Source organism: Prorops nasuta, unplaced genomic scaffold (genome assembly GCF_024137725.1).
Source record: "Prorops nasuta isolate Cenicafe-Biocafe unplaced genomic scaffold, Cenicafe_Pnas_1.2 PNAS00005, whole genome shotgun sequence".
NCBI lineage: Eukaryota > Metazoa > Arthropoda > Insecta > Hymenoptera > Bethylidae > Prorops > Prorops nasuta.
Window position 1 is genome coordinate 9,767,668 of NW_027116802.1, and position 12,032 is coordinate 9,779,699.

At 48.2% G+C, this 12,032-nt stretch overlaps 1 protein-coding gene across 2 annotated transcripts in view; it reads right to left on the minus strand.

The window, feature by feature from the left end:
• The window catches only part of onecut, a 51,049-nt gene extending 39,664 nt beyond the window's left edge, over positions 1-11,385 (minus strand). Inside the window, exons 1-4 of one of the 2 annotated variants that reach the window (XM_066726835.1) lie at positions 9,484-11,385; positions 8,047-9,447; positions 7,732-7,980; positions 1,173-1,280 (exon numbers count right to left, since the gene is read on the minus strand). In XM_066726835.1, the coding sequence (XP_066582932.1) occupies positions 1,173-1,280; positions 7,732-7,980; positions 8,047-9,447; positions 9,484-9,946 (2,221 nt within the window). In that variant the 5' untranslated portion in view covers positions 9,947-11,385. Of the gene's footprint in view, positions 1-1,172; positions 1,281-7,731; positions 9,448-9,483 lie in introns of those variants that run through there. The other variant, XM_066726836.1, reaches the window with a different exon arrangement.
• Between the last annotated feature and the right edge of the window lie 647 nt (positions 11,386-12,032).

A 12,032-nucleotide genomic window follows, 5' to 3' on the forward strand; every position in this document is an offset into this window, starting at 1 on the left:
AGTATTTTCTTGCCCGTTCACGAACGAACCTACAAGCGGAATCGAAGTTTGCAAAACCCTCGTCTCCCTCTCCTTACCAAACACGACAAATTTATTCCTCACTGCGGAATATATACCTTTCTATGATACATTATACATTGCATTTCTATTAACTGCCTAACATATATCTGTATCCTATACGGTGCTGGTATATACTATAATAGAAAATAGTACGGCATAAATTTCTGATATTACGATTTCCGTTCGACCGAGATTCGATAAATTTGTCCGAGGCGTGACTCCGATAAGTTTGGTGCCCCTTTTTAAGTGCTCGATAGTTTTATCCCCCTAGAAATTACAGACGACAGAAAGCACTTTGCTCGCTTCGCTCTTATTGTTACGAGGAATGTTTGTGTCTTAATTTGGCAGATTTTGTCAGTTGAATGTTGTCACGACGAGGGCGGCGTCGTCTGCCGTAACGCTGCAAAACTCATCGCGCAAACCGGCAAAGAACGATTAAAAAGTGCTCGAATGTACGACTTATCATCGTTGTATTGGCGAGAAAGAATGGGCCGGAAGGCCGATCTATTCTCCAACAGTTGGGTTTATGAGTAATTCTCGATAGAGATTGCGATAATTCGCAGTGCCATTCGATAAGCCTAGTATTATTTAGGGGAGTTCGATAACGGATAAATCAATGAATCCGAGAATCGACTAATTAATGTAATTATGCTACATAACGTGAATTACTCGCTGCTTATTTAATCACGCGCCACGTTTCAGGCTGTTCGATGATCAAATGCTAAATTTGACGAGTAACAGATTCGTTTGGTTTCTTCGTATATATAATGATCGATAAAAAAGGCCTTTATATATTTTTGCAATAAGTTTCGCTCTCCTCGAAAGCGAAGAATTTATTGGGAGTAAGCGATTGGCCAAAGAGATTACGAAGCTATGCCAGGCGTGCCAAAGGCTCAAACTCCAACTGATCACCCGTGGGTTTCTATTAAGCTATCAGCAGTTGGACGAATATTGTTATGCCGGGTGTATTATTCTGCGCCGCGCGACAGAAAGGCTTTCATGAACTGTACGTTAGATTCGGAGAACTCGCGTGTAACGTAATATTAACATTGCGGATAAAATTAAAGCCGTAGGTAGATTTGAATAATGCATAATGATGAATTTCATATTACCATAGGAGTTGTGAAACTGTTGATGGCGAGAGTCGATCCCTGTTCCTGGGTGGTGGATATCCAGCATGGCTTCCGGTTCACCGCCGCTCTCAGAGCAGTTGCTCAGTGCTAAAACCAAACCGATAGACACACACCTTGCGTTTTCACTTCACAGTAGTTTTGTTTTGTGTTTATTTTTAGATTTTTTCTTATATCGTCCATCCAAACCCCTGCCTCTTTATAATTTCTTTCTCTTATTTTATAATTATCCTATTGCTTTTTTTCTCGATCTCTTTTGTTTTCAAATTCCTCTATTGTCTCTTCGATATCCTTTCTCCGTTCAACAATAAAAAAGACAAGACTTGCAAATTCTTTCATACATGTAGTCTACATCAGCTCAATGTAATTTTACGCTTACGTGACACGAGAAAGGTTTAACAAAGAGCACAAATTTTCGATGCGTCTAAAAATTATATTATCATTATCATTATTATTATTGTTATTGTTATTTTAGTTAGCCATGAATTTTAACGAAATTTTACGATGATCATAACAATACTTGCTCGTTCTATTTCGTTAAGATTGAACTAGTGCGAAGGACTAATAAATACGCGTGTGAACGTATATGCATAAATGAAATAAAATAATCGAGAAGGCTAATGCATGGAAGAGCTCACCTGAAGAAAGAAATCATAAAAAATAACAGAGGGCGTTGCGCATTAAGCTTAAGGTACACGCAACTTATCGTATAAAACTAACTAAAATTCAACTAAATCCAACAGTGACTTTGCCCTCGGTCTTATTCTTATATCAATCAAGAGAGGAATAAGAGCGAGTTGATCAAAGACACTGCTGAGTTTTAACTTATATAAGCGAGCAAGAAAAATTATGTAAAATGATGGATCCTCAGAGGGATTTTTGGTATTTGAGGGGACAGGGTGGGGGGGGGGGGGGGGGAGGGTGATATAACGGAGCGGGGAGACCGCCTCGAAGAAAAAAAATGAAATAAAGATAACCCAACATAATCCAGCGTTCAATCCAAGCGAAATATTAAATCATTTCAAGCTCTTTCCATTCTCGAGTGAATTTGGAAGCTCTGATTTCAAAGACAGACGGAGAGATTTCAACAGGTGAGTTTGTCTATCCGTTTGGTTGTCCGTTGGTTGTTCACCATTTTTTTTTTTTTTTGTACTTTGCTTGTGCATTCGCTCTTCTTTCGTTTCGTTGATTTTGACTCAAGACGAGCCGAGAATACTTTCAATTTTGTCCGGCAGTTTCCAATCAATCTGTCGGAATTTATCGTTCCGAGTAAGAGCAGCGAAAAGACGGGTTTACTTCGGATTCTCGAATTGAGATGGACGTCACTTTTGGGAGCCGCTCTTCTTGAGATCTTCAATGTAGAGATATAGCGCCTTTTTATCTTCCAAGATGAATAGCCATCGATGAGCAGCAAAGTCTCGCCAGGTGGAGGAAAATGAAGAAAGAAGCGAGGGAATCGCAAGATCGCTCCAACGAACGAAGAAAATTGTTCATTGCTTTTTTCATTTCTCAACAAAACAAAAACGAATTAAACAATTAATTCAACGCGACTGCGGAGAACAAAAAAAAACTGACTTTTTCGTATATTGCTAGCGAAGAAAGTAGAAAAAAAATGCATCCACAGCAATTAATAACCCTTTGCATCGATAATCCATCAATGGTTAAAACCTTGAAGAGAAAAAAATACAAGTACAGTCATTTGTTTAAGGTGCGCGAGAACTTCGATCTTATTGACATGATCTAAAAAGCGAAAAAAATATTATTCCAGGGATTTCTCAGTTGTTTCGAAAGTTTCAATATCCATAAAGCTTGCAGTCGGAGTTGGTAGAGAGTGTGAGAGAGAAAGAGAGGGGGGGGGGGAGATGGGGAGAGGGGGAGAAAGAGAGAGAGAGAGAGAGAAAAGGGGGTGAAATCATTCTCGTTCAAGTATCGCGAAAGAACCCCGGGATTTATTTTTATTTAGCGATCCGCACTCTATCTTTCAGGTGTCAAACGTGCAAGTTCGCTGGGTCGTTACGTTGTTTATCTCTCTTTTTTTATTTCATAGGAATAGTCCCTTTTCAGTCGTACCAGGCAGTGCGCACACGAGACACGTAACAGTCGCGAATTGACGTGTATGCTTTGAAACAGTAAGCCAGCTCCCAACAACTCCGTTCCCGAAGAAAAAGAGAGATAGAATTATGCGTCACGGCTCGTGTGCTAGTGTACCTTGGCCCCGTGTGTGCATCTGTGTGTGTGTGTGTGTGTGTTTGTGTGCAATGGAAACAACAGGACGGAAAGGAGAGTGAGCGAGAATAGGAGATTTCTGTGGCAGAGTATGAGTGTCTCTCATTTAACGTCCGTGAATCGTCCACTCGCACAATCTCACTTACGATACAAAAATTCATCCTGAAACCTTATACCAAGAATACTCGTTCCTTTTCCCGCCACGAAAATATTGCAGCTGAACTTTTGAATCCTTACATGATAAAAGCACCGCAAGAAACACGAGCCACTGCGTTTCTTCGAATACCGTACGAAGAAAATAAATTCACAGGTTTATCTATAATAACCATCGAACAGTTTTATAATATTCTGACAATATTTTTCTATGAATATTCTGATGATAAAGGAACAGAAAATCTCCCCGTATTCGTTATTATTTTTCGAATAAAAATGCATTGGCGACAAAGCATATTTTACATTGCAACAGTGAACAGGTATGAGAAACGATGATGCGCGCAAGAGCAAGCCTTATCACAAAACATACCAGTGTCACCTTTCTCTTATCAGAGATCGGCCTGAAACAGAATTCGAGCCATATGCCAGGTGACTCGACCTACGCAGCTTAAGAAAAACTTTCTTCCTATCGAGAATTGAATGAAAGTCTTTCCAAGACATTCTTGACCCATAGCTGGATCGTTTCTAGGAGAGTCAACGTGTAATTCGGAGAGATAGGATGCGTATCGATTAAGAGAGACGGATCGAAATTTGGAAACAGCTGTGGGGAAAATTTCGCAGTACTGCTGCGTGATAAATCGATTATCACGCGGGACTGTAAAGAGCATCGTTTCCAGTAAATTGCCTCGTATGTTATGATCCCTGTGTGTCCACGTGCAACAGCTGTACCGTAAAAGGTGCTCGAGTTGATTCGGCATCTGCCCGTCCCGTCACCCCCCTCTTCCACAGGCACCAGTCGAGCTAACGCCAAAGACAAACATTGAAAGAAAACTGGCATTCTCCCCTAACCGTATAAGTAAACGTATAACAGCTAAGACATTCAATTTGCTTTGGAGGAGGTCGAGAGGAACCACGCGAAGAAAATGCAGAATTCATCGAAAATGATTCGCGTCCCCTCGTAGAGAATCTGTAGGAACGTGATTTTGTGTGATTGAAAATAACGAGGAGTGGAAATGAGGTTAATGTGTGAGAAGGGCGGAGGGAGGATAGGGGTTGGGGGATTTTCTTTGAGTGACGATAAAGGTTGATGATAGACGAAGGTGGACGACGAGCGAAGGTACGTATAGTTAAAGGTAGAAGCTTGTAAAGGTGGGGGAGGGGAGGGGGGGGGTGCTGGGTAGAGAAGCCGGGCTGTAGAATGCAGATGCTCGCTTTGAAAGCTAACGAAGAAGGGGACGAGGATGGGGGATCGTAGGGTAGAGCGAGGAGGAGGGGGGAGGGGGGGGAGGAGGAAGAAGACAGGATATCCCGTGGAAGCGAGCACCTATGCGGGATAGAACCAAGTGGTTTGCGGCTATGCATACGTGTGTTTGTGTCTGTGACCACGGCTGTGTGCCTCTCGCACATATAAGGTCTCTCTCCCTCGTGTGCTGCCACGGTGTGGCTACCAGTAGCTACCACTGCTCGTTGTCCGCTGTCGTGGTTTGGCGCGTGCTCGAACAACGCTTTCTATCACAAAAAAACTTTCCCTCTTCATTTTTATGGAAACCAGACTCCCGTGCTTTTAGAATTAGAATTTTTTCAACGCTCTCAGTACTTTTTGCAGCAACCCCATTCCATTGGACTGATGGAATTAATTCTTACTGAAACTGCTATGAAAAGTTTTCAAGTATTTCAAATCACCTTCGGCGGAACACATGATGTGGGTACCACGGAGACGTCTGACGTCATTCGTATATAACTCTCTAGCTACCTATACACCTCTGACGGCGCAAACTCGCTAACAAAGGTTAGCCTCGCTTCACAATATTCCCATAAGAACGATGGAAAACGCGTGTGAACGCGACATAGTACCTGGAAACCCTGGACAATAGCAGCTTCGAATAACTATTTTGCATAGCAATCACCAATTAATTATAGTATATCTCGTCAAACATTTCACATATTTGCAACTGATCTGACATTGTTCCTCCTATCGAATCATTTCTTTCATATCAAGAGAATTCTTCCTAACGCAGAAAGTCTCAATTATTTCAATTGACAAGAGACTGCTGAAACGACTTCCATTGTGCCTCATCTTACAAATGGCGAAAACTATTATTGGATTTAATATTCTGGCATGTTTGAAACTTAGCAGAGCCAACTTAGCATCGATTTCTTTATAACAATGCGTGTTCGCATATATATACTCATTATTGCGACGATAGAAAGTTTCGAAGCGAGGGTTCGTCAGTTTTGTTTAGAAGGAAAAGAACGGGCAGGTTTGAAGTGCTGACAAATATTCGTATTAGACGAGAGACGCATGTCTCTAGCGATAACTGTTTTCTATAAGATAATAGAGCAGTACAAGAAATATTAGAATATCAAGGAGAGTCATTTGTGAATAACGATATGGGAGAAAAATTTTTGGATGCGTTTTAACGAGAGGATACCGTGGAGGAACCAAGCGAAACAATAGTGGATTCTAATCTGAAGGGTGCTGGATCGAACCCCTCTTCCCAGTGCATTGTCTCCACACCTTTACATCCTTTACCCGGCTATATATATATATATAGTTTTTCTTTCGTCCCCAAGACTGACAGGCTTTTCACGACCCTTGTAAAGTTTTGTTGCACGAGAGTCTCCACGCCGCTACTTTGCATATACCGTACATGCATATGTCCTTCGCAAAATCGAAGAGCAACTCGATGACTGATAAAAATATTATCAAAGGTATATAGTACGTTAAATCAACAAACACCCGACGAAACCGTGCAAACCAAACGGGGATAACACAAGTGGGGATATTATTCTCGAGAAAGAGAGAGAGTGTCGTGTGGTTACCATAGGGAAACGTGTTCGATGAGTATTTTGGTGAAAGCGAGCGATGTAAAAAAGGAGGAGAGAGAGGTGTAAGAGAAGTTTGGTAAGGGGAGTCACGTGTGCTGGAAAGTTTATCGGTAAGAAATGGTGTAGGTCCGGGGTCGTTATGGGATCGTGTCACCTGGCCGAAAAGCTTGCGGCTGGTGGAAAAGTGAAAAAATCCATAAGGCTTTGGAAGAAGAAGCGGGATGACGTCACGCGAGGTTCGTACCGTGTCGGTCGCATGCAGTGCAGCTTCGCTGGGGTCGTAGGGGACGCGGAGGCGAAGAAGGAGATGGATGAAAGTGGTAGTAGTGGTGGTGGTGGTGGTGGTGAGGTGGGGCGGGTAGGACGGGGTTGGTAGGGTGGATTACTGTGTGGCGGCGTGGCGATATGGCGGCCCCACGCGAGGTCGCGCCTGCGCAGAAACGCGCGCACCGCGTGACCGCGATCAATAAGCTACTCGTTGTTGTGTTGGCCCAAAGGATGTTGAATTCGAAAAGTGTTATTCCGCGCGTCTATCTCTGAATGATATGGAAGGGAACGCCTCTCCACGTGGGTGCCACGTGTGCGCTTCCGACCTCCTCCTCCCCCTCCCCCTCTCCCCCTTACTTCACCCCCCCGTTAAAACCCCTCGCAATGCCCACCACGCGAATTTCATAGCGCCCAAAATACTTACTCCGTCTACTATACCCCATGACCAAGCAACTCAACATTTTATTCCCGAACGAACGACGTTCTACCTCATCGTCCACCTCTCTAATATATATATATATATATATATATATATACTGCTAACCACCCATGCCCTTATTTTAGCTCTGGAAGCACGACCATCCAAACTCTTTGCCCAGCAGTTCTGTCGCAGTTTTTCCCTCAAGGAGAAAACTGCAAAATAAATCAGACGTGGGAAGAAGCGAAGCAAACTTCGCGCAGATGACGGATTTAAATGGAAAGATGCGTTGGATTATCCTTGGACCTAAATGATTAATGAAAGATAGAAAGTATAGATAGATGGGTGGCGAATCAGCAGAGGAAGGTGATTGGAAAATCCGAGAGGCAAATAGAATTATCGTGGGCGTAGACTGTAAATCGGGCAGTCGGAAGACGCTATCTGGTAGCGAGTTCCGTTTGGCGCGCGCGCGAACCCGCAGGAGTTCGCGTGGCAACAACGACTGGCACAATTGTCGAAGAATTAGAGGAAGAAAAAGAGAAGTTGAAGAGATGACGAAGAAGAAGAAGAAGAGTAGAGAAAAAAGAACGAAAGTGGGACGAGAATAACGTACAGAGGTATAATATATCGGGGGTGTGAGCGACTAACCTGCCAGCCTGAGCGCGGACATTCTCTGGAATTCCGGCTCCTGTAGCCACTTCCACATCCTGCGAAAGGTCTCGCGACCGCTCTTGAGTTTGGACCAGGGCTTGGGGTTGCGCAGCAGGTCGCTGAGGGTCCCTTGGCTCCGGCAGAGCACCCTCTGGGCAAAGATGGCCTGGGGGATGCTGTACCTCTTAAGCTCGGCGCTGATCCTCTGGGCCAGCTCCTTCGTGTTGATCTCTTCGACCTCGCCGGCTCCATTGCCACTACCGCCCCCACCAGCCCCACCGCCACCGGCTCCACCACTACCACCACCACCACTAGCACCACCACCAGCAGCGGAAACCGTTTTCATGACCACCGACGTGTGTTGCACGTGCTGCGTGTGAGAGATCGTCTGCTGTGGAATGGATTGCTGTTGTTGCTGTTGCTGTTGTTGTTGTTGTTGTTGCTGCTGCTGCTGCTGCTGCAGCTGCGTCTGCATCGGGGGAGGCGATGCCGCCGGCACCGAGTGCGCTGGCGGCGAATGATGGGAAGGCGCGAAGGTCGCCGTAGCCGAGACGGCCGGTGGAGACGTCGGGCTCAGGGCGGCCGGACTCTGCTGAAGCCTCGGGAGGAAGGCAGGGTCGTAATGAGGACTGGCCGATGACTTGTGCGGCGAATTTAAACCGCTCTGACTGTAGGCGCTCTGCGGCGACAGAGGACTCGGCTGTAAACCCGCACCTGGAGACGGATAATTCTGCGGCGGTGACATCCCCATCGAGGTCAGCTTGTCGTACGCGTACGGCGAGCCACCCATCCCGAGGCCGATGTTCCCAAGGCCGTTGTTCTGCATGACGGCGAAGCTCCCGGTGACACCGCCAGCCGCGTGACTGCCGTACACAAATTTGTCGCTCATCGTCGAGATCGGCGGCAACGGCTGCAACGGCGTCAACGTCGCGTACGACGAACCCGGGCTGAAGCCCGGCGGCGACATCCTCTCGGCGACCGAAGTCAGGGTCTGATACGTCGGCTCCGGCTGCATCGCCCTGAAGTCCGTCGCGTCGATCATGCTCGCCACCGAGACCGAGATGCCGGAGGTCGGCGTGAGCTTGCCCGGACTTAGCAGCTCCGAGTCCGCGTCACGAGAGTCCACGTCCACGTCCTGAGGCGGCACGATCACCGACAGCGACTCCCTCGCGCCGACGGACCTGCCACCGTTGCCACTGCCACAGCCTCCTCCACCTCCACCCCCGCCACTACCACCACCGCCGCCGCCGCCGACGCCGACGCCGACGCCGCCACTACCGCCACCACTGCTACTACCACCACCACCAGCACCAGCACCGGCACCACTACCACCACCACCACCGCCACCGCCGACACCAGTAACACTTCTACTACTACTACTAGCAGCACCAGCACCAGCACCACCGCCACCGCTGCTAGCGCCGCTGCTATTGCTGCTGATGCTGCTACCACCCCCGTGATTGCTGTTACCGTTGTTGCTCCTACTGCTGTCCCCGTTATTCCCCTCGTGCCTGTGTCCACCGACAACCACCGGCTCCTGGCTCGACGACAGATCCTCCGCCGTGCCACCGAGGTCTCTCTCCTCTTTGACACCGAGCCCTCCGGCCGCCAACAGTTCCAGCGGAAGGCTCGCGCACGCGATGTCCGGACTTTGGGAGGCTGACGACGACATAGCCTCGCCGTTCCCGCTACTCCCACTACCGCCACCACCTGCTTCCCCACCTGACACCGAATCCCCTCCAAGTCCACCGATACCCCCGCCCCCTCCACCGTTGTTCTCCCCACTACTTTCGTGCACCCTAATACCGTGGTGATGATGATGATGATGTTGCTGCTGCTGTTGCTGATTATGCGCTTGCTGCTGCTGATGATGATGATGATGATGCTGTTGCTGCTGCTGCTGCTGCTGCTGCAGCTGCTGATGAAGATGAAGATGATGCTGTTGCTGGTGATGGTGGTGGTGGAGATGATGCTGGACTTGATGCTGTTGCTGTTGCTGATGATGATGGGTTTGATGATGATAATGACCGTGATTGTGATGTCTACCCCCACCCAGCAAACTTCTACCGCCTCCACCGTCGCTGTCGCAGCTCCCATTCGAGCCACCCCCACCTCCGCGGCCATGCGTAGACACCGCCGACGGGGAATCGACCGAGTCCAATAATTGCTCGCTATGCGATTGATGATCGGCTATGTCCCCTATACCTTCCATTTACGCACATCTAGTTCGGGTGACCGCGCACTCGACGCTGCTCTACCAAAGCACCGTGCACCACGCACAAACCGTGCACACTTCTCTTCTCTTCCTTATCGCCACTCTTTATCCCTATCGTTCGCGATTGTTATACAGTGCGTGTGCTACCGCAACCAGTTTATTATCGAAAATTCGCCGATTTTCCACGAGTACGCCGTTACAACGCTAAACCGTTTTGCCAGGCAAACGGGACAGGTTGGGTTGGGTTAGAATAGCGTTGAACGCACGCGACAGGAGAACTCGCCGGCAGCGAGCAGCTGGCCGGCGCGCGACACTCCGCAAACCGTCCCGATGCGTTCCGAAACGAGCTTTCGCCCGGTACGTGGTCCAGGTGTAGTCCCTCCGCGCGCGTATTGTCCTTCGCGTATATACTCTTACGCTTCGAGAACGCGCGCACGCCACTCGCACACACTCTCCGTGTCTCTGGCACCTCTACAATGTCAAACACTATACTACCACCACCGTACCGTCTGTCTCTCCTCCCTTATTCTGTGCCCAAATCTCTACTCGGTGTATCACGCAAACCCACTGGCTCCTCTCCTACATCCGACACGAGTCTTCGAATAAGAATCCGTGTTAGAGTTTCAATCCATTCGATAAGTTGGCAAATTTTCCATGAAAAAAATTTGAGGAGGTTTCTGCAAAATGCTAGCCGCCGAGGATTCGAAAATCTCAGCGCTTTTGCGCGAAAGCTTCGTCTTATTGTCGCGTGGCACGCGTGGGAGGCCAGTGAAAACACCCCCACCGGGAGGACATAAACGCGCACCACCTCCACTACCGCCGCCGCCGCCGCCACCACCACCACCACCACCACTACCACCTCTGGCGTCAGTCAGCTTTCTATCGATTTTCCGATACCTCGTGACCAGCGTTGCTCGATGCGCCGATAATTCCAGTATAAACATCGACTGGCGACACCTAAGGAGCAGGAACTACCGACCTCGACCGATAACCAGGTCGGAAGCCCGTTCGACCCCCTTTATCGAGTGCACGCGACACAAGATTCCGATCCAACGAGAGGCCGGCCAATGCTCGAGAGGAAAACGCGCACAGATATTTTCTTCCAAGGATGCGACGAGACGGCAGCTTGTTGTTATACCTCGAGTTATTGGCGCAGAGCGTGCAGTTCGGACGTTGCGGTACACGCACGTACACACACACACACATACGCACAGATAACCTCTGTGTTCCGGTAGAAATAAGCCCGGTTGGGGGTGGATGTTCTGGACCAATCGAACGAAACGTCAATGACGCAATCGATGGCCTCTCCCAAGGACACCTTTCTTCCGTAAAATCTTCCCGATTGGCAAGATCGGACCAGTCTCGGAGTTTCTTCCTGGCCGAAAACGAACAGTCACGTGCAGACTCGAGATGCCGCCGCTTCCAACTCGAGGGGATCAAAACGTCGATAGGCGAATCGCTGCCGCCATGTTGCGCGACCTCTGCGCGCAGTTGCAAGGTGTCCCCTCCTCGCCAAAGAGAATCCCGTTTTCCGCTGCGTGCGAGGCGATCTCACCAAGCGTCCGTCGAAACTCAAAATCGACCGACCTGCCTCCCACTCGAAACGAGCCCTGATTGGCGCACGGCCAACGTCGATACGGAAATCAATAGGGCTGCACTCTGCGGGATGCGCGGACGACACGCGACCAAATATTTTCCCGCACTCCGTCACGATTCTTATCCATATTCCAATCGATTCTTCACCTCTCACTGCGCATATACATATACATATATATATATATGTTTACTCTGCAATATTTCCCCTCTCTCTCTCTCTCTCTCTCTCCCGTTCTTCTTCTTATAGAATAATTCTTGTAGAAATTTTCCTGTAGAACTATCGACCTCTATGTAATAACATTGCTTGAGAATTTTCAAGAAAACAGCCTTCCCTAAATTTTCGTCAAATCTTGCGCCTGCGTTATTCACCACCCTTGCTATCCCGCGCTTCGCTCACGGCTGCGCACGCTTCAAAATGTGCCGCGCGTTGAACGGGAGAGTGTGCGTGTGCGATAGAGATGGAGGGAGCTGGTAAATCGGAGGGAGA